The following is a 23,961-nucleotide window of genomic DNA, read 5'->3' as shown; positions in this document are numbered from 1 at the left end:
TTTTTTTGTGCACCTGTTGCCTAAGGATCTTCTTTTTTCCCTGTGTCAGGTGACAGAAAAATGACTGAACAGTTGTGCAAGTGCTTTATATAAAAGACATCTTCCCACCTTGACTAAAAAAAAACACAAGAAAAAGCTACGTGTTGTAAGCACTCACACACGTGTGCGGACCACTTGCTTCAAGTGTTTGCCATTTGATGCAACCATTGTGTCATCGTGGCTCACTTAATACTCTGACTGGCCTTTTTAAAATTGCATTTCTCAAGGCTTTCACTCCTGAAAGTAAATGCATCGAGCATCAGAGCCAACCTTCACTGTAAACATGAGTTCTAAATCAGGTTTTTCACAGATTAAAACGGATCCCTTTGGGGTGCAGAGAGGAAAAGAGAAGGTCAGAGAGGGGGGGGGGGGGGGGGGGTACAAGTACAATATTTCCCTCTGATATGTAGTGGAGTGGGTGTATAGAGTAGCATAAAATGGAAATACTCAAGTTAAGTACCTCAAAATTACAACAAACAAAGGTGGTGACTATTACAGAAGCTAATAACAAAAAGGTAAAAGACTAACTGAACCACCACAGCCACACAGGACTATTAAAATGAAATAATAAACTATATTGATGTCAAAATGTATCTCTACAACAACTAATCCTCCACTGTCTCACTGCTCATGACTAAGCACCACTGTTTGCTAAAATTATTTTTCTTTGTATTGGTAACAAAACGCCATGCCAACATTGGAAATGCTATCAGCTAGCTAACATTAGTTAGCTAAACTATAACTTAAGACAAAAGCAAGAAACTAGCTAACATTAGCGTCCATCCAGATAGTTGACACAGTCAACCATCACCATATTGCGAGTCGCAGCACAACATACTGTAAACCTATAATACAGAGGAGTAGCCTACATTTTTCTCATTTCTCTGATTAATACCAACTGATTTTTTAGTTCTGTAAAATAACATATGATTGGATACTACAATCTAACTGCACTATAGCTCATAAGGTGGGGCATTAACATGTATATATATATATATAGTTACAGCTAATGGATTTTTTAGATTGTCCAGATGTTAACAGCTGTTAACAAATAAATCCTTTAATGTTCAAACGTCAGAATGAGTAAAAAATGTGATCTCAGTGATTTGATTGGTGGTGCCAGATGGGCTAGAATATGTAGGTCTATTTCCAAAACTAGATTATCACACAAAACAGTCTCTAGAGTTTTTACTCAAAATGGTGAGAAAAACAAAACACATCCAGTGAGCAGCAGTTCTATGGAAGGAAACACCTTGTCGATGAGAAAGCTCAGAGGAGAATGGCAAGACTGGTTGGAGCTGAAAGAAAGGCTACGGTAACTCAGATAACCACTCTTTACAGCTGTGGTGAGCAGCTCCACTTCAGGTTTCACTCCTGTCAGCAAAGAACAGAAATCTGAGGCTGCAGTGGACACAGGCTCACCAACACTGGACAGTTGGAAGACTGGAAAAACGTGGCCTGGTCGGATGAATCTGGATTTCTGATGAGGCAGCAGATGGTAAGGTCAGAATTTGGCATCGCGTTTTCTGTTTTTCTCACCATTTTGAGTAAAAACTCTAGAGACTGTTGTGTGCGAAAATCCCAGCAGATCAGCAGTTTTGGAAATAGGCCTACATAATCCAGCCCGTCTGGCACCAATAATCAAATGAATCCACAGACCCAACCTGCCTTGTGTCAAGAGAATGTTTTGAGAGCAAAGTGAGGCCCTATCTCGTACTATCTGTTCTTAATAAAGTGCTCATATGTATATTATTGGCATTTACAGTGTATGTAATGGCATAATACCATTTGGTATTCCTGGAAACCTCATTGTGTTTCATATTAAAACACCCATCTCACAAAATCATTATCCATAAATCAAAAATATTTTGCCCACAAGTGTTAAACTGACTACTGGGTCATTTCCAGTAAATTCCATTCTCCGCACAGATTTTACTATGCATCAAAAAGCTGGCCCATGATGTCGAAACCAAAACAAGCAGATTTGGAAAGCAGGTGAGTCAGAGTGTGAGTGTGTTGAGGCCACAAGTGAGGTGCAGGGACACCTGAGCTTCTTCTGACACATGGCTGATGGCTCTAATTCCTCAATTCCTCACCATCGAACCTGCATCATGACTTTGCAGCTGTAATGTATAGTAATCAGCTATGAATGATCCAACTCCATTTGATGATTTTTGATTAGTTTCAAGACCAAGGGAAAATTATTTCCATATTCAGTTGTTAAAAAGTAATGTAACACACTCTCTTTCAAGGATAAAGAGTTTCAGCTTGCCTGAAAAACCCATCATAAATAAATCCTTACTCAACTATTTTTAGTTGAGCTGCACATATTATAGCAGAGCAGAGGGCGGATCAGGGAGGGAGAGAGCTGTGGAGAATATACAGGAAACACAGAGGCGAGAGAGAGAGAGGGAGGGAGGGCAACACACTCAAAAACAAGACGTTAGGACTTTGAAAAATCTGAAAGCTTTTCATTTCCCCGGGCTACATAAATCTCATTACTTCCCCTGCATTGCTTCAGCATATAAGGTGAAAAATCACTGCATTTTACATCAAAATGCTGAGTAATATAAAGGCATCAGGCTGTTGTTCGGGGCAAATAAAAATGTTTAGATGAGCAGAGCAACACTTTGATATGAGTCAGTGTCTTAAAGGGCTTGTGGGTACGAACACCAAGACAACACTAAACTGAACAGACTTTCTTTCCCTTCTTTTCTCTTTTTGTTATTTTACTGTAATTCTGGGAAACGGTGAGAAGGAGTCAGGGTTGAGCCCGGCCCTTGGCTCCAAACTCCGACACTAACACACATTTTGTTGTACTTTCAAGTCAGTTGCACGTAGGTGTTAAGTTCTGATATAAGATCAAATAAGTCTGACAACTTTTCTTGAAAAGGAAAATGTTTTGGTTTTCTAAACTAAGCCTGAGAAGTTATACGAGGAACTAGATTTGAAGATTTTATTTGCTCTCAAAAAGTGTATTTTTTAGAATACGAATTTCAGTTTATGGAAGAAAAGGGCGATGGTAGCTGCTACTATCAGTTAGGACTTTTAATTATTAATGATGAGAAATGGAGGAGATTTGAGTAAAAGTCTACAACCATGCTAGTGGCTCTTTGAGGCTGTAACTTACTGAACACAGTAGTGATATGAGCTAAATGCTAACATCAACATGCTAGCATGCTCAGAGGCACGATGCTAACATGTTTTTTAGCAGGTAGGTTTATCATCTTAGTTTAGCCTGTTAGCCTGCTATTATTCACTAATTAGCAAGGAACACAAATCAAAGCTGAGGCTAATATTAATGTCATTAGTTTTGCAGGTATTTGGAACTAGGAACCAAACCACTGTAGACATTTTTGATCCAATGATGATACTAGAGGAAAAGTAAGAGGATGAGAAATCATTAAGATTCATCCAGTACAGAACCAATAGTTTTTGAGGCATTTCTGTCTGGACCAGAGTGGTGGACCATGCATAGTTTGAGGCATTTTATTTTGAAGAAAAAAAAAAGAAAAAAAAAAGAAAAAAAAATTGAGAGGGAAGTTGTAATAATGTCCTACACAGCCACATTTCTTTAGAGGATGATATATATGTATCATGTATAATATCTGCCATTTCAGTCAGTAGATAAAAATCAATATTAATTATTTTTTTCTTTTAGCTTCCTCTTACAAACTGCCACATGGTGTCGAATGGCAAGATACTCATCTCCCTGTTACTAGGTCTATAAGCTCACTATACACCAGCACTGGCTGACTCACACTGTGACAAAGAGTCCTTTCCAGGCTATTCACACACTGACACACAGACACACACACTTCAGGCTAAAAGACATCATGTTCTCGTCAAGTGAGTCACTTGAGTCAAATGAAGAGCAATAAAAAGTCAGAAAGTCAGTGCGTGAGTTCATGTCGTGTGTGTGTGTGTGTGTGTGTGAACATATGAATGCAGCAAAAATAAAGTTAAGCTACTGAATGTGCATCTGTGCATTTGTGTGTGTGTGTGTGTGTGTGTGTGTGTGTGTGTGTGTGTGTGTGTGTATGTGTCCTCCTGTGTTTATGAGCCATAGCATCTACCCCTGCCTCAGCTCTGGCTACAACTTATGCAGTGCAGACACCCGGGGAGCAAGATCAATGCTGGTGCTTTCACACTGGGAGAAAGAGGAAACAACTCTCTATGGTCCATAAGACTTTTCTGCACTAGGATGATTTTCCATTTCTGGGAGCCAGGCTCAACCCACAACAGCCCAAAAAGAAAGAAAAAAAAAAAAGAATGATCGAGGCAATTCAGATGCCGTTAAACATCCCTCAGTGCTGCACAGAATGAGCTCAGAAACTCTTTTGAAAACAAGAGAACCAAGTGATATTGGAAAAGCCATAAGGAGGCGGTGATATATTAAACTGCCAGCAGAACAGTGCAGCACAGCCGCTTGTTCTCTTTCTAGATAAAAAAAAAAAAAAAAAAAAAAGTGTGTGTGTGGCAGAGACTTGGCTTTAGGGAAGCTCCATGGTTACTTCAGTTGCTTTATAATGTGCCTACTACTGCTGTGAGATTCAGTGGAGCAAAGGTCCCTTTGTTTCAATGCCACAAAAAACTTTCAGCGATTGGATGGTGCTCATGAGTTCTTTTCCTCCATCAGACCTGCTTTAAAAAGACTTCAATAGCATTATGGATTATTATTTAACTCCAACCCCATCAGCAAAGGTGTTGGACAGCTTTGTAAAAGTAAGTTGTTTTCTTTTTATTTCTCTTTTATTAAATCATTTTTGGACTAGAATGTGACTCCAACGGCACAGATCACATTTCTGCACATAACTCTTCTATTGACAGTGAACTATGCCGAATGATAGTCTGCAACCATCTCTCTATAATGAATACAATCCAGTGTGACTACTGACTGCATGCCTGTGTCCACACAATGCTCCAACCACACACACACACACACACACACACACACACACACACACACACACACACACACACACACACGTATACACACAACGGTCACACTGTTCTAGTCGGGGTGGAAACAAGCTGTACCGGGAAGCTTGACTGTGCCAGCAGGCTAACAAAGTCCCCACTGTGTGTGTGAGAGTGCGAGTGTGTTGGCCTTCTAAAAACACTCTGCTGTCCGTTCTGGAGCAGTGCTGCAGGTGTTGGGCTGTCGGCAATTTTGCTTTCGGCTTTTAATGTTGTGCACAGCTTGGCACCTTTTTGCTGCGTTAGTGAAAGTCCCACAGAGTTGAACTTAACAATAAATGTTTCTGTATCCAAGAGGAAATTGGAGCACGTAAACAACCCACACAAGAATCTGTGCACTGGTAAAGGTCTGACTGCACAGTTCTAACGGATACTGCATCGGGGGCTAAAAAACAATGGTTGCAAACCTTTCAGGCTAGTGATCCTTTATAAGGAAGTAATATTTAATCCATGTGTAAGCTATTTACCAAATATTCAATGGTTATTAAATGTTTTATACAGATTTTTTCACATATGCCGCAGCATATCCCCAGCCCTTGTAAACAGACCTTGATGTGGCTTTAAAACTAACTGGTAAGTGCATTTTGAAACTCTCCCTCACTCCCTTGTGTTTCCTGTTTGTCCCCAATTTGTCTCTGTGTGTGTGTGTGTGTGTGTGTGTGCAATCTGGGCATGGCCTGAACTCACTTTAACTATTCTCTGCCTGCTTTCCCGTCATGTTTACAAGCTTCAGCTCAAGAACCTGCACACAGTCTAACTCAGCCTCTGCAGACGACCCCCTGCTCAGTTACCCGCTCTGTTGCCTGTCCCGCTCTCCGGCTCCGCCAGCTCATTCTCCAAATCATCTTTATCAAAACTCCATATATAAAGGTCTTGTTTTTGATTTGTGGAAACCTGTCCGTGTCTGAGTTCTGCTTTATTGAATCTGAACAAATTTTGTCATTCTTAGACTGTATTTGCAGAATTATTTGAAGCCTGGAGAAGTATAATAATCCAGTATTTCAAGGAGAACAAGGCATACATTACAGAAAAGTCTTTCTTATCCTGTGCATCATCTTACAACCTCTCATTCAGCTCGTGATACCTTGGGCAATCCTGAACCGCAGGTTGGGAAACCAATGGCCTTAAATGTAAAGGAAATATTTATCCAGCACATAAAGAGAATATGAATACATGGAAAGCCACACAGACATCTCAGCACCATGTGCATCATTGCAGCTCAGGCTGCAGGCCTCTCAGGGTGAAACTGAGGGGATTATCGATTGTTGCCATTTAGGCTGACACAGGCCCAGTCTGGCCATTAGCTTGCTATCCTCCCAGCCATTGACTGCAGTGAAACCACTATCCTCCATCACAAAGGGCACTGAGGTGCCTAGCTGAGTGAACGCACTCCCACCACAATAGGAATGACAGCAATGTCACTCTTCATTCTCTGCATCTTTTCTTCGTATCCATTATGTCTTCAAGAATTTTTTTCCCCCCACCTTTCTTTCTTATTTCAATCTGCTGCAATTAGCTTGTCTCTTCCCGTCTTTATCCCCCTCTCCACCTCAGACTTTGTTCTTTTTCGACATCTTTTCTCCTGTCAAACACTTGACCTCTGTCTGAGAGTGTTTTTGTCTGTGTCACATCCCCCATGTCCCTTGTTTCTCTCTGGGTGTCGTCTCACTCACTCTATCTCTCTCTGTCTGTCTGTCTCAATCTTGCATAGTCAGATGACTTGTCAAGCTCAATGAGGTCTGGAGAAACACTACTGCAAGAGTTGGTTCAAGAAAGTGCAGAAACACAATTGTTCTATTTTAAAGAATAAAAATTTGTTGCAAAAAAAATGTCATCGTCAATAGATTTTTTAAATGAATACATAAAATTTTAAATTATTGTTATTCAAAATGCCAGTCACAAGTTCAAACACGGCATCTCCAAATGTGAAAGATTTTCAATTTACAACAATATAAAACAGAGAAAAGCAGCAGATCTTTTATTTTTTATTTTGTAAATGACTTAACTGATGATCAGGATTATTATTAATAAGTTATCTGCAGATTTCAGAACAGCTCCAGACCTCTGTGAGACTGACTTGTCTATGCAAGATTAGTCTTTTTCTGTCCCTCACTCTCTGCCCGTCTTCCTCCGTCCTCCCCTCCTCTAATCTCCACATCTTTCTCTCCCCTTCTTCCTTTAGCCTTAGGGGAGCATCCAGAAGCAAACTAATTTTCCTCCCCTGAAGCCTCGCTGCTCTCATCGAGCCCGTCCCACCACCTCCCTCTACCTCTTTGTCAATCTTTCACCCTAATCTCCATAATGCAGTCTCTGGCAGGAGCTGCTGTATGTGCTTTGTCCAGGGCTGGGCTCTGGCTCTGGGATGATGAGCAGGTAGCTATATGGGCACTCTCTCTACTGGTAATTGCAGCTGAGGCAGAGCAGGCACAGCATGAGGGCAAGGCGTGCAGACACACACACTTACTTCTATCTTTGTGAGGACACTAATTGACATAATGCATTCCCTTGCCTCTTTCCCTAACCTCAACCACCACAACTAAATGTCTAACCACAACCCTTCCCTTAACCTTAACCTAAACCTAAAACCAAGTCTTAAGCCTCAAAACAGCCCTTTGCAGCTGTGACGACCGGTCCTCATGTCCTCACTCTGTAAGGTCCATAACTCCGAGTGGTCCTCAAAAAGATAGACGTACAAGTACACATGCACACACAAACACACACACGAAGCCAAGCACAAGTACCTATTACGTTTACACCAATCTTAACTCTTGTCCATCACATTTTTTCTTCTACTCAAATAGCACGCTAACCAGCTAGCCCCGGCGCGTCTCGTCACTTTCCGATAGCGACTCACTGCAGCCTCCAATCCACCCTGAAGACGAAGCGCTGCACGCAGGACGTGTTATAACCTCTGGCAAGCAACAATCACCACCAGCCGCTACCGGCAAGAATCAATGTTCAGCAACTTACAAATAGCCTCTCTAACGTTGAAGGACCTTCGTCGTCATGGCTACAAAAATGAACATGAAATGGTCATAGAGAAAACAACGCTTTGTCAGCCTATCCATCCACCCCAACCTCCTCCTAAGACGGACTTTATACGACATCACAATTACTACAACTGCTAGAGGTCACCTGACAATAAAACATAACTATGGCTCGTAATAAGCTGCTGGCCAATGGGGTCTTATTGCTGTTATATGTAGGTCTACTATTACTGTTATCTTTGACAATAAAGTGATATGACATTTTTTTAAACTTCATTTGCTTTAAAGAAATACAGTATAAGGGGACTCTACAGTATGTATTACCTTGAAGAAAAAAAAATCAGTTGTACGTAAGTTGGTACAAATCAAACATAAGGATCCTTATTCATCAAAATAACTACATAATAATGTTTCTTCATTTTCTGACCAGTCACCTAAGGACTGTTATATTCCCATCTTATTTTCTACTATAGCAATCTAATACTACTATATTTCAGGTAGTGCTTCCTTAAATGGGGAAAGTTTTACCTTTACCTACACATCAGGCAGTCCACCCCATTGGCTACATAAGAGCTGTGCATCATTACTACCTGCTACGAGGCACCTGCAGGGAAATAAATGAATAGAAGCACGGAGGAGGGCATCAGTTTAGTGGCCGCTGCAGGGGGGCGTTTATAACACCTGGCAAGCTACCCAACCCCGCACAATAAGGATCCTGGCTGCTAGCTTTTTATCAGCCGTATCGAATTACCATGTACCATGCTGAACCACAAGCCACAGCCACAGGTAAAAAAAACACACACACACACACACACACACACACACACACACACACACACACACACACACACACACACACACGCAATGTTTGTAACCAAGAGGAATCAGAGGTGAGAAAGAAAAGTGGGACCATGACATCTGGTGGGAGGAAGCGATACGCGATGAGAAGACGATGGAAGGAAAGGATGGGAAAATGAAGTGGCGGGGACCATATAATGCAGAATCTGGCAGAGAAGTGGTGGTGGAGGAGGAGGAGGAGGACGGGGAAGAGGGTGGATTAATAGGATCCGTAAAAAGGTAAGTGGGCTGGAGCATCCTGCTAATATCAGTCTGTTGCCATCACCCTAAAAATGTGTTGCCACAACTTTCTATAAAACATGCCGCGGGTAATGAGAGACCATGTCATCCATTCAGTCTAATTTCCATTTTACAGCCCTTTGATAGGAGGAATCAGAGAGCACAGGCTCCGACAGGGACTTTATGGGCCTGGACTGCAGTGTGTGTGTGTATATGTGTGTCATCCAGTCCTTTGATGTGTTCCTGTTGATGAACTGGACAGCATTAAAAGCAATGACAAATTTAATGAACGCTATAGACAGTGCTGTCAATGCTCCAATTGAGTAAAGTGGTTATTTCCACGTCTGTGGTCATGCATATCTGACACAGTAATTTTTTTTGGTCAGCGCATGTGATAATCCTGCATTAATGCGCTCAACTGAACCAGCAGGGTGGGTAAAAAGGTAAAAAGGTCTCTCTGGGTCTTTGTATTATCATAATAATACTATCTCGTTTTTTAGCCGAGTTTCTGTGCGCTTTGCTCATCTGCGGTTTCAATCCTGCTGAGGACTTCATTGTTTTTGATTCTCTGCTGATCCCCGAGGGGAATAATTACACTTTTTGTCCCCCAGAGGTCAGAGGTCAGCGTCAGCCTCACGGCAGCATCCCCCTGAGCTGTTTCAGGTAATTGCTCAAGGACACATTGGAAGTTGAACTCTGGGGTTTAGAATGAAACCTGAGCTGTGTCCTGTGTGTGATTCTTGCCACCTACAGTACAAATGCTGTGAAGTGTATATAACCGGCTAGTGTCTAGCGTTATCATTATAGCGTTATATCATTGGAGGTGATCGCCAGTCCTCCAGTCAACTGGGATCATTTGACTTGGCTCCTACACAAAGTAAATGACACAATATGTTATGCACACTGCACAATAATTTTAAACTACCAATTGTACTCTTGGATAAAGAAAGACTAAATAAAACATGGACGATCTCCCATGGAGTACAACAGTAAAAGGGGAGAACGTTCCACATATCGACTTTGGAGGTCTAACATGTTAGGCTATAACTATTAATTACTATTAATAATTATACTACATATTACTGCTGTATAGCATATATACAGTATATATATGTCAAAATATAAAGTATACGAGACATCAGTACTGTACGTCACTGTTTTGTAGTAACAGGAAGTGATATGTTGACATCCATTAAAACTCAAGCTTTGGAGCGCTAGTGATTCAAATTTCACTTCACGAACTTTAACACAAAGCAAATGTTTTTCTTTTTTCGCTGTTTCTTTCGAGCCGTCCTTTAAGCTTCTCTTTATTTTCCTGAGATCAGCTTCTCCAACTTCTGTTTCGCACTGAGGGACAATGACGTCCACACTTGGGCGAGAGCAGTCGTTGAGAACATCTCCAGTTGTCTTCCTCCGCCGGGTAGACAAAAAACAGTCAACACACGCAGCTGTGGCACAACCTTGAGATGTACGCCTCACACGATGTGCTGTCTTACCTCTTATAATACAACTGAAAGTTTACACTCATCGTCACACACTTGACAATTTGTAGTTTGGCTCTGTTAGGATCCGAGCCAAACGCTAATGACGGGCTGACAGCACCATCAGTGAACACATGGTCCATTAACACTTGTAACTGGCAGAGCACCCCTTCCTGTCTGTGCCTTCTAATACTACAAATATGTCTGCTCTTAACCACTTGATACCAGTGCTGACAGTGCGCTGCGACAAAAAAACTAATCAGCTAAAACACGGACAATATTCTGATTTAATTCAGAGAGCAGTCTGTGCAATCTGTTGTTTACTTTTTGTTATTTATTTAATTTGCTGGTGAATCCCCTTCATCAAAAAAAAAAACAAAAAATCAAAGAGGATTCATTTTATGTGACACACTCTGCCATTTGGTACCTCTCATGATTTAATCAGGGTTTTTCAAAAGCAGCTTATTTCTTATGATCCTGCAGATCTACCAGTGGCCTGTGTGGCAAATGTATCGTAAAATATATATCTTTGTCGAGGCGCTGAGCCTCTGTTTACAGCGTAACAAAATGAAGGTTCAGGAAATCAGCGTGGGTTTGAGAGCAAACAGCGTATCATTACGTAATCCAAACGAAATGCACATTCAAATTTTCTCACAATAAGTACGATTTATGAGCTGAGTGGGTTTTCCTTTCAGCTCCAGATGAGAGTAATCCCTGTGCAATGAAAAAAAAAAGAAAAAAAAAAGAAAAAAGATTGAGGACGGACTCCCTCTTTGGTTATTTTCTTCTTTTTTCATGCCAGTGATTCCTCAGAGAATGTACCTGTCCATCACCGCCACGCCTGTGGGGCCTCGAGAGGGAGGAACCAGGGGAGGAGAAATAATGAGAGCTCACACCGGCTGCGAAGAATTCAGAGAACTCTCCCACTGTGGGGGGCTCTTCCTCCCTTTATCTCACCACTTTAGTCCCGTGGCGCTGCAAAAGACACCCACCTCAACAACGGGGACACACCCTCCGGTGACCACTCACTCACGATCCAAAAGGCGAGAGGGAGCGTGAGAGAGAGACAGAGAGAGAGAGAAGGTTGCGATCACACCTCAGCAGCCTTTTGGGGCGACTCCGCGCGGCGCAACAGCGAGCTAAGAAACTTCAAAGAGCCAGAGCTGAGCGCCGGGGCTTGTGCCAAACTGCATTGTCAGTTTGTCTAGCAGCAGATAGTAACAGTAACCGCCACCCAAAACAAAAGAGGCCTATTATTCCCACAATAGGATTCTGACTGCACCGGGATATAACAGTTCAATAAATGATTTTTATATACAGCTCATCACGTTTTCTTTTTTGTTTCCTCTCTCTCTCTCCTTCTCTCTCTCTCTCACTCCTCTGGTGGATTTAAATGACACTGTTGTGCACTGCAACTGTCAGAGGGGGGAAATGGAAGCAAAAGAAGAAAGTGGAGGGGAGAAAGGGCAGAAAGCTTATTGATGTGGGAAGGTGCTGGTTCTTCAGTTTCAACACTAGAATAGTTTTAGTGCAGCAGATTAAAAGAAGGAGTACCGAAACACAGGGGGAGGGAATAGACACGTTCTTGTAATCATGATTTCTGTGTCTGGTAATTAAGATTTAGCGTCTCATAAAACGAGAAAAAAATATCATTATCTTGTAAATATGAGATCTTTAGCTTGTGATTAATCGCCATTTTTAATACAGGCCTCATAAATACAACATACAGATACATAGATCTCAAAATATCATGATAAAGATATTGATTGATTGATTGTTTTTTTTTTATGTAAAGTCAAAATTTAGGGGATTTTAAATCATGCCAGGTGGGCAGGGAACAGCTGGAGGAAATCCAGATGGCACTATGTGGTGGCTAATCCACCAAATTAATTTTAACCACTGCAGGTTTAGGAGGGTAACTGATACACACACACACTTGTAAAGCACACACATCATATACTCCCGCCGACTTTTCAGGTGAAATAATGAGATCCAACACAGGATTCTGAAATGATTCAAACTCACGTGCGTACCTACTTATAGAGTGCCAGAGCAGGAGGAACACAGCAGGATAACTTCACACAATCAGCACCTACACAGGTGAGCATCAGGTAATTACATCAGCCATCAGCCATATTCTACTTAAGGCCCCTTATGGTGAGTTTTCCTAAATTAATATTTTCCTTATTTAAAATTAAAAACTCTGGAGGCTCCAACACACTAAGATTTCTCTCAAATAACACATGTGGACACATCTGGACCGGCCTCAAGCTTTTTACTCATCCATGACACAGACCAGGCCGCACTGTGTGGACTGTTCGAGCTGACAAAGAGTGGATGCCATCATCACTCCATAACATTTCCAATCCCTATTGTTGCTGTAAAGTGTGAACTCAGCGGCTGTGTCTTCCAAACAGTCAGCATCCCTGAGCTTAGCAGCACCACCACAACCACACAGACCGTACCCCCCAGAGGACAACCTATTGCTCAGCAACCACCTGTTTCCGCGGCTATCGCCATAACGAGCTGCAGGAATAATGAGGTCGTGGGATCGGAGCATGGAATAGAGAGGTGGGAGGGGGGTCTAAACACAGGGAGGGGGGAGAGGAAGCTGCCATTTATAATTCATGTCAGGAAAATTATCATCAGCACTGTGGCATTTGGAATGAATTATTGATTGTGTCATGGAAGCTTTATGTAAAAACTTGCAGTTGGGGGTGGAAGGGTGGGTGGGGCGGGTGGGGTCGTGAGTCCTGATGGACAGGCCGTGAAGTAAGAGCGCACGGGGACAGAAGGAGCAGCCACAAAACTGTCTGCAGAGGCAGGAGGAGGTGATTTCAGAGGAGACAAATTCATCTGAAGGGAGCACTGGGTGTTATCTCGGATCAAGGGATACGTTGTTGGGGCATAAGCAGCAGTGAAAGATGTAGATTTCATGTAAATAATCTATTGTCAGTACAGTTTTGCATTATATTACTGATGCATCGCATGTCAGCAGCATTTCATGTCAACGATTTTGTATACTGTTGTATACTGTACTAAAGAACCTTTACTTTTAGCATTTGATTTGATACCTGTTGAGATAAGAGTTTCTGTGAGCCTGTTGGGTAAGATATGCTTGTTTCTACTCTATCATATTCAAACTAAATTAAAAAGAAAAGAGTTATATTACTCCGGTGACACACGCTCAAAAATATTAACATCATATTTTGCAATAAACCTCCTCCAACCACTTACCCCCTTCCAGAGGGGCAAGGTAACACGAAGGATCCCAGCTTTAAAAAAAATAAATAAAAAAATCCACTCGGGCCTTGGCAGTGAAGGACTGCAGCAGAGGACGTGGTCACTAATGGAAGAGGATGCATTGACTGGAGTGTGCGACCCTGGCTGCTTGACCCTTAAACCTTCCCCCTCCACCCATTTACTGAACCCTCTTCTGCCCGAGTCTGACAGGCATGAATCACTGCATGTCCTACAGCTATTCACAGTGCGAATCTATTATAAAAAAAATAATAATAATACCAACATACAAAGCAGGAAAGCCTCCACAGTGAGTGGCCTTATATAACATGTGTTTTGACAGGAACATAAACAGGAACACGGCAATTCTCCCGGTGTCCATGGAGAATGAATGTGAAATCTGAAATCTGGCCTCAATCATCACTACTTAGAGACTTTTTCCACAGTATGAAAAGTAATCCAGGTGAATACTCTTAGTACAAAGCAAACAGGCTAATGCTGCGTGACTTCCCATGGTGCTCCTTTGCCAACATGTTCACAAATCTATTTTTATCTATTATATATCTATTAAAATGTAGTCTTCTGTATATTTTGTGAGAATACTAAAGGTACATCTTGTAATGCTCACCTAAGCTCCACCTTTGTGTATGGCTTTTGTTATTTTCCCACACATATTTAAAATGCTGTATTTATAGGGTGTGATGGTTGGCCTATTTGGTGAGCACAGGTTGTGAAAATGGACTGTTATCATGTTTTCATACCACTGGTATGTATTAAATGGACTGTGGGGAGACTGCGTAGGTCCTTTATATTACAAACTGCGGCGTCTTGCCACGATCCCACCCATTAACAACATTACTCATCGGCTTGGTTGGGGACTAATCATAATCAGACTATTTAAGTTGTGTTAAAGAACTTTGAGACTGTTTGGACTTTGGGAGATTTGGATATTATTTGCAGCAGCATTTGTTACTGGCATGCCGTCCAGGACGCACGTGATTTCATTTCATTTTCACTACTACATGATGGCATATGCAAACTAATAGTGCCTCCTTCGTTGCTAAGTGATTTCTGCCGTCATTAAAGGAGGCAAGGGGAAATATTTTCTATTTTCTTTTGGTAACTTTCACCCATTTTAAGCAGTCAGTAAAGTGTTCATACATGACACATATTAGATCCACCGATTACCTTCTAAATAGCGTGTCTACTTTTCTCCTCAGGCTTTTATAATAAGGTGATTTGTTACAGTCTCATCAACATTGTTCTTTTTATAATCCTGGAGAGCTGATGTTTTCCGTTATCTGTTCAAATGTATGCTATTTATTTCAAATACAGGACATAATTGCAAAAACTAACAAATATTTTCATGTGTCACTTGAATATGTGCAGCGCCACTCACATGTCAAATTATGGTATTTCTATATATCCGAAGTTAGCTCAAACATTACTATGCATGGCATGTTTTCTTAAGACATGCCACAAGCCTGTAAATACCTTGAAAGCCGACAATGAGTTCAAAGGTTTGGTGTATTTTGCATGGTTGAGAATGTTTCACATAGTGAGAACAAATGAGCGCCGGGCCAGGCTGAGAGCTTTCAGGGCTGAGGTCAAAACCTACTTCAGTAAATAGCATTCAGGCAGGCGGCCCAACTGCGGCTGAGGCACGTTCCAGATGTTAGTAGGACTGGGCGTGGATGCTAAGCAACTAGCTATTTTCAGCCACAGAGGGCAGGAAGGAAATGAAAGGAGCAGGAGTTCAGGAGTGTGCGGGATTCAGAGCAGCACACAGGGTAATCAAACACTGCCGACCAATGGCAATCACGCAGCCGCTGACGCAACGGTGGCTCGTCTGCCCGCTGCCTCTTTCTTATCACAACGTACTCCACAGTGAGAGTGGGAGTGAGATGAATGAGAGGAGGACAGTGAGGAAGGGGCGGGGGGGGCTGAAAAGTGGGAGCAGTTGGTACAAATTAAATCATGGGGCTGAGTTTCCTTACCATTAATGCCCTCCATCTGTTTCAAGGTGTGTTTTGTGTATTCCACATTACAATACACTGATTAAAGGTTGTGGTGCAGAGCATATTTCAGAATAAAATATCAGATTTCATCCAAACTAAAAAAGAAAAAAAAAAAGCACTTAGGGGAAAAACTACCAACTTCAATTTCTCAGTTACAAGGAAGTTCACAAACACGTGTAGAAAATCATCACTGTGAGATTCCTGGAAAAGGGTAAGCCCCCCCCTCACCCCACCCCACCCCACCACCTGAATGTCACCTGAACCCGCATTCAGGGGCCAATTTCCATTCAAATGCAGTGCACAAACAAAAGCCATTCACCTTGACACTATACTATCAAGTCAATGAGCCTCAGCTGAATGTCTCTGACACTTCACAGTCCAGCCGGTCATGTCTCTCCCACGCTGTTTAGACGAGACAGAAAGCGCTGCGAGCGACGCCGTCTGCATTTCAAAAATAAATTACGCTTTTTCCCTTTAATGAAGACGGCGAATCCGTCAGAAAGCTTCCTTCCTTCGCCACTCTCTCCAGTCGCAGAAGGAAAATTACCAAACTGTTGATAGATGGCTAACAGGTGCAGGCTAATTATGCTAATCATGGCAACAGCCAAATAAACTGATTGCCATGTTCATTTAAATGACAGCAATGTTCCTTTGGTGGCTAATTAAAATAGGTTTGGAGAAGAAGGAAACGAGGCGGTTGGGTTCGGATGGAGGGAGGTGTTTAAATAAAAGCGTTCTCCGGGGTCTACTGTAATAAGCTGTATTTCATTGGTTTAATGATGTCATAATGAATTTCTAATGATGGGGGATGGGTTCGGGTGCAAAGAAGTGTGTTGATATGTGCATGAGACCAAACAGTAGAGCGAGTCCCCCCCCCACCCTCCCTCTGCGAAAGGAAAACACAACAGGGGAGCACTGGCTCACGCTGTTTTGATGCAAAAGTGTATTCCGCTTTGAAACGAGTTAAGTAATGAAAATAAAAATCAGTAGAGGACATCTATTAGGGTATGCGCTCCATTTGTTTCAATACTATCCCCACTGGAAAGGGTAGGGGGAGGTTTTGAAGGGGCAATTACTTTTTTTTTTTCTTTCCTATTCAGCACCGGGCCCTGTTGGCCCCCCAGTCTCCATATGCCTGTGACCCAGGAAAAGGCATCATTAGAGGTAGAGATGGCGATCAGAGGCCAGGGGAGATGAACTCTGGGGCCCCCTGGCAACCAAGGTAGAGGTATGAATGGTGGATAGGGGCTGATTAATGTTTATAGGGGAAGCTCACTATTCCCTCCTTTCCCCATAGCCCTCATTTTTAATGCCGCTCTTCAGAGGAGATTAAAAATCTACGGTTTTCGGCTCTATCCTTCAAAAAGCAGTATCACCAGGTACGTACTGAGAGTTCAACCTTTTCATACACTAAAAACTATCTCCTCTGCTTCTTCTTTTTCTTCTCCTGTTCTTCTTCTTTACAAGATGTAAAACCATCTGAAGAAAAACAAAACTGTTAACACTAAGGATTGCCACTAAGAAAAGCTGGGCCATAAGCGATCTTTCAAAACGATTCCCACGATAATGAAAACAAACTGTTGGGTGAATTTCTATAAATGTATCTCGCACTTAGGTTAACCATCTGCACAATCACCCTGTTAGGCTATAGTAATAAAACAAAGCGAAAAGACACACATGTTTTTGGAACCGTCGTGAAGAGAGACAGACGGCCGCACAGGACGACGACATCGTAGCAAATAGAGGTCGCACAACAGTGGTGATTCGGGAACGGTTCAGATTTCTAAAGCTGGGTAAACAGCACAGCCATATCCGTTGCAAGATAAGCAGGCGACAAAGACGGGAAACACAGCAAACATCCACTTTAAAAGGAAACATTCGTCTAATCCCATCTGAGTATACAGAAAGCCAAAGTGTGTCAGACATTACCTGATATGATGGGGGGAAGCTCAAAAAAGCAGCAGGGACACAGCGAGGGCAACTTTATGTTTAATAGTGAAAGACATGATGCCTGTTACAACAGTGGAAAGAAAACGAGTTTCAGAAGCTAATGAGAGTAGTTCCTTCCTCATTAATGGTATCAAATATATACTTGGATATATTTCGCAGTCCTACCACCAGGGATTATTCATTCATTCATTCCCTATCCTTACTGCTCGTGCTTACAGGGCCGGAGGGAGGCCTGAGCCAGTCTCAGCTGACATTGGGTGAGGGCGGGGAACACCCTGGACAGGTCGCCAGTCTCACTATGGATTACTTAGTTTTTAAAGTACCAAAAAATTACCAAATAAATAAATTGTTCACAGTGTCCAAAACCCAAAGATATTAATTTTCCAATGATATGAAGAAGACGCTTGTAGCACCAATGTTTGGCATTGGTGGCATTTTAAAGATAATGGTGACAAATTGGATATAGCATGTGAACATTATGTATAACTGTTTTGTTTTTACTTCATTTTTAAATTGTCTTAAGCACCGGTGTGATAAAATATGTCTCTCCAGACAATGTGGTATTCCATTCACAATTGAAGAGTGAGCACTTTGGGATGAGCTCAAGCAGAAAACTGTCAGGTGATGCATCTTGGGAAGGATGGACTGCACAGGCTTCATCCAGTGTGGCTGCAGTCTCTGACCACGCACCGCTTTCCAAACTCTTTACACAATCAATAGTAAAGCCGACGTCTCGGCACTTAAAATGTTCGACAGAATATGCAAACAGAAGTGACAGAAAATTGACATGTAGATATTACTGAAAGTAAAAGTTGCATCTCTGAACAATATTTTGATCTGTATATACTGAACTGTACAAGATACAAGGGTTTGTAAACAGCTCTCAGTTTGCAAAAAAATTTGCTCCAAAGCTGCTTCACTTTGCTTCGAATTTTTACATATTTCTTTGTATGATGAGAAAGAAGAAGAGATAAATGATTCCAAACTAAGATAAATATGACAGAAGTAAGAATTCCCATTGTTGGCTATCAGATGTGCGCACAAAGAAACTTTTGTGTCAGAGTAACAAAAGAGGAGAGAGCGCAGGAATAGAACAGCCGGCCCCTTTTTATCTTAAGTTTATGAGGCATTCTCACTATTTAAATGTATGTCACATTAGTAGGGATCTACTCAGTTCAATATATTATAATGTGATGTTTGGCCTTAATGGAAAATCAATGGTGAGACAAGCCCGCCACCGGTGAGACCATACAAAAGCAATTTCCAAATTGACATATGGAGGGCCTATGTGATTGATTCTGACTGCTGCTGGATTTTAATACCGTTCACTGTGAGCTCATTGACTCTCAGACATCGTCTTGTGGTTTATCTACAAACTGCCAAATGAGCCCTTGTCTCTTTTTTTTTCTCCTCTCTCTCCGTCTCTCTCTCTCTCTCTCATCTTTTCTTTCTCTGTCCTTCCCTTCTTCTCAGCGCGACGCAGGCAAGAGTGTATACGTTGAATTAGATTGGATACATTAGATAAATGAGCAGATGACTTTCCGCAAACACATCCTCTTTGTAATCGATCACAGTGAGATGTAATGCAGTTTCATTCATATCTCACCTCTACATTGTGACCCCCCCCACCCCCCACCTTCCCCACCTTCCCCACTGCCAGAGTACAAATAATACTGAAGATACAATGTTAACATTCAGCACCAATACCAATCCTGACACGATGGCATCAGCTGTCATCATCAATTTAATGAGTCATATTGTCCCTCTGCTGCTTGTTTTTAACAGCCCACGAGCTCAGAAAGAAGCTAACCGTCCTATCCCGCCTCCCCACCCCCACCCGTCTGTCTGTAGCTGCGGCACAAACACACATCACACAGCAGTCATAGGGATTAGGAAGTGGAGGGAAACAATTCACTTTCGGAAGCTGAGGCCAACAGGGTCTGCCGATTGTGGGTTACCAGGCAATCCCCCCCCCCCATATCAAATGACTTCGTTTCCAGGAGCTTTAAATCTCCTGAAAAGAAAAGACGCCACAACCCTGTCGCCTCTTTAACTGCGTTTGGCAGCAATTTCGAACTGACGCTGAAACGCCAGTAAATTCATATGTTGCACACTATTTACTTTAATTATACAGTATATCTGACATGTACAACCATAAACCTTGAGGAAAACCAAAGACCTGCAATTCCATTCATCCATCCATCTTCCACCAGTTAGGTCTGGGCCACAGAGGCAGCCGGCTGAGCAAACTACCCAAGGTGTGCCAACCTCCCTCTGGACAAAGATTTAAAAAGTCCCGGGAGGCCGTGGCCTCATGATTTAATAAATACAAAAAATTCACTTGAATATCCAATAAAAACACCTCCCCGTATAGCTCCAACGACGTGCGAGTGAGTCAGCCATCTTCACCGCCGAGCCAACACACACATTCACACTGTATCTTCGCAGCAGACTGTTAGAAAGCAGCTGAGTTGAGTTTAACTCCGCTCACTCGCTGACATGAGACCGCTGACCCTGAAGCGTTACACCGAATGCTCATCTGAGCGTACTGCAGTTAATGTAACTGACAGATTTGACTTTGAAGCACCTTTAAACCCAAGCACATGCACAAAGATGCAAAAACAACTTCACACACACACACACACACACACACACACACACACACACACGCTCCTTACATCACAATGAGGACAACATGGGTAAGCATCCATCCCAAACAAGCAGTGTACCTGAAAAAAATATGATGAGTATCTTTCATCTGGTGACCATGTATTTCAATGTCAAACAAAAATCCTACAACTACATCAAGGCAAACTGTATAAATACCACACAAGCACATCTCAGCTTTTCATCCGACAGAGAGAAAGGACACACAAGCTCCGAAACGATATTATCAGCCACACCAGCAGCATCATGTCTCCGAGCTCCCACTGTATTTGGAATGTAGCCAACGGTTAGCACCGTTTTTGGGGTTTTTTTTTGTTTTTTTTTAGAGCCGATCACAGTGTCAGCTCAAGTGTAGAGTTTTTTTTTGTAGCCTGAAAAGTGGAGCAGCCGTCCCCCACACGTCTGACGTTTCACACTCACCTTGCCGAAGTCCCTGACGTCGAAGAGGTCAAAAGGGTCGAACAGCTCGCTGTTGCGCAGGCCGAACTTGTCGTGGCACACCTTGAGAAACGTCCGGATGTTCTTCAGACACAGGAACTACAAAAGACAGAGAGAGAGAGTCAAAAAAACCCAAAACAAACATAAATGCATGTTCAAACTGAATCTTGCGCACACAATTCCAGCGATAGATAAGAGCTAACAGAGGATTTACCCTGCTCCACCAGGTTCTCACCTTATTTTTAATATTCCCTATCAATGCAACTGAGTTTTTTTTTTTTTGGCAAATATTTAATTTCCTGCTTCATGATTGGCAGGCTCCCCGTATCATCCCTTCCTGCTATATATGAGTGATTATTCAGCACCAGAAGGTGAGCAGGCTGATTGCTGCTGCTGAGGCCGATGGGCTGCCTCTCTCATTCAGATAAGGAGATGCCGCAGAGAAGCCCCTGTCTCCTGACATCAGAGCGCACCAGGGAAGAGTCCTCAGACAAGCCCACAGGCAAAGACCTGCCCCCGGGATTGAGACACTGACCTCACACTGAAAAGGTCAAGGGTCACAAGTCTGACAAAAAAAAAAAACGACCATGGAAAGGTCTTTAAGAAAAACCAGTGATGCTCTGGCATTCAATAAAGGCTTTGAAAAAGGTTTTTATCTGAAATCAGTTACTCAGGAAATGGAACAAGAGGAGATACAGATAATGTGAAGTAAGAGGCTGTCAATAAAATAGATTTGAACTTGAGAATGGTGGCCTGTATTGTAGGGGGGGGTGAGGGGGATGGTTCATATAATAGGAACCCTGCAGCAGCCAAAAATACTCATAACAAAACCGCATATAAAAATACCCTGGTCACGAATATTGATAGTCCCGGTCCCTAAAATATGCCATCATGCAGAAAAACCTTCAGGGATGTTGGGGGTGGGTGGGGTGGGCAGACCAATAACTGCAAAAGGGGTATTGAAATATTAATGATAAGCATAACAGCCTCCCATCTCCCCATCTTTCTGTGTGTGAAGAACACATTACCTGGCATGCAAATCCAGATGCCGCTCAGATATGCCCTTTCATTTCTCGGAGCGTGAGCGATACGAACTGATGGCCGCGGAAGCAGAGTGTACACACAAAAGAGACTCTAGTGAGAGAGCCGGCGTTGAACAAAATGCTTGATTGCCTATTCTGCTGAAAGCTTTGACAACACACTTCCACCCTTGTAATGGGCTGTTGCATCAAAATGGTAAAACAACCGGCAGCCTGCGCAAGTCGCACTTGACGTCGGGTTGCACGTGAGTGTTAGCAAATGACAGCTTCCGGTAGACTAACACACCGCAGAGCATCCCCTCTCCCTCTGCTCTTTATTTTAATCTCAGGGCAGTTTGAGCCGCAGTGTTTTCATCCACATCCGCCCTCTGCACTCATTAGCTTTCAGGCGTTGGATAAGGAATCCACTCTCTGTCACCGCCACCTTAAAAAAAATAAATAAATAAAAATCATCTGATACGCTTTTCCTGGTATTTTGTGGTATTTTATTTGGCCCCTCCTGGCCACACCTGAGAGCCCCTGCTTACTCATTCTCATTCATGCGTGCGCATCTGCTCGGTTCCCGGTGTCACGGGTGTGAGCCCCATAAGAGAGACGCACTGGCCAGCGAAAAGAAATGCGATTGGTTAGCTCGCTGAAGTGACATTTGCAGTTCAGCCGCGAAGGTTATCCTGTCTGCAGATCCTCACGTGCAATGGGCAAAAAAAAAAAAGAAGAAAAAAAAAAAAAAGCTTATTTTCCAAGCCAAGATATGAAAAGGTAACATTTGCTGGAGTGGTTTGGAGACGAGAGGAAAAAGAAAGAGAGAGAGAGAGAGAGAGAGAGAGCTCTGCAGATATAAATCAGGAGGGGGAAGATGTGTCTGACATTCTAATGTATGTTTGGAGATAAGAGAGCCGGGGTAGGGGTAGAGGGAGAACTGCTATGATCTTGATGGGAAAAAAAAAAAAAAAAACACTATTTCTCGTGGAGTGGGGAATGTGAGTGCATCTGGGAATAAACAGACTGTGGTCATCTCCTTAGGCTGAGGCTGCCCTCAGCACCATACATCTGAAATTACCTCACTTGTGGCCTGCAACACACTCGAGGCTGAGCACATTTACTCCTCCATTTTACACAGAGCTGTGGGTTCAATCTCGCACACATAAACTGCGCTAAATTGACTTCAATGCTGATAGAATTTAAAAGGTTAAAAGAATCCTCGTATATGCGTTTATATACAGAAAATAAACTCTCAAATGAAGTTCTGACTTTTTTATTTTTCAAGTGGAAATGTCAAACGGTTACTGGTGAATTTCCATTTCTTTGTAATATTAATCTTTTATAACTGATTATAACAATAATCATTAGTTGCAGCCTGACTTCAAAAAGCTCATTTCAACCCGTTTTTTTTTTTTTTGCCGTAGATGAAACTTTTCGTTTTCACAACAGCAGATTGGATCATTACAGTTTTAATCAGTTTCATTACTCCAGATCCCTGCGATTGCTGTTTCAAGCAACAAAAAAAGATATACCTACTAGCTCCCACATATGGTTTTACAGCTAAAACACTGCAATAAACGTTGATTGGTAGTGAAGACAGCGTGCAGGTGTTTGTTCGCTTTTAGCAGTTACATTATTAGTTCTGGTTTTTTTTTTGTGCACCTGTTGCCTAAGGATCTTCTTTTTTCCCTGTGTCAGGTGACAGAAAAATGACTGAACAGTTGTGCAAGTGCTTTATATAAAAGACATCTTCCCACCTTGACTAAAAAAAAACACAAGAAAAAGCTACGTGTTGTAAGCACTCACACACGTGTGCGGACCACTTGCTTCAAGTGTTTGCCATTTGATGCAACCATTGTGTCATCGTGGCTCACTTAATACTCTGACTGGCCTTTTTAAAATTGCATTTCTCAAGGCTTTCACTCCTGAAAGTAAATGCATCGAGCATCAGAGCCAACCTTCACTGTAAACATGAGTTCTAAATCAGGTTTTTCACAGATTAAAACGGATCCCTTTGGGGTGCAGAGAGGAAAAGAGAAGGTCAGAGAGAGAGGGGGGGGGG

General features: G+C 42.3%; 1 protein-coding gene across 6 annotated transcripts in view; it reads right to left on the bottom strand.

Moving 5' to 3' along the window:
- Nucleotides 1-23,961, bottom strand: part of vav2 (vav guanine nucleotide exchange factor 2) — a 205,527-nt gene that overhangs the window by 128,642 nt on the left and 52,924 nt on the right. For all 6 annotated transcript variants that reach the window (XM_087174315.1, XM_087174317.1, XM_023407516.2 and 3 more), the window contains exon 2: nt 20,860-20,976. In XM_087174315.1, the coding sequence (XP_087030441.1) occupies nt 20,860-20,976 (117 nt within the window). The remainder of the gene's footprint in view (nt 1-20,859; nt 20,977-23,961) is intronic.

This window comes from Seriola lalandi, unplaced genomic scaffold (assembly GCF_002814215.2).
Source record: "Seriola lalandi dorsalis isolate HSWRI2012SDOR001 ecotype SW California unplaced genomic scaffold, Sedor1 jcf7180002054337, whole genome shotgun sequence".
NCBI lineage: Eukaryota > Metazoa > Chordata > Actinopteri > Carangiformes > Carangidae > Seriola > Seriola lalandi.
This window is presented reverse-complemented; position numbering and strand designations above follow the sequence as displayed.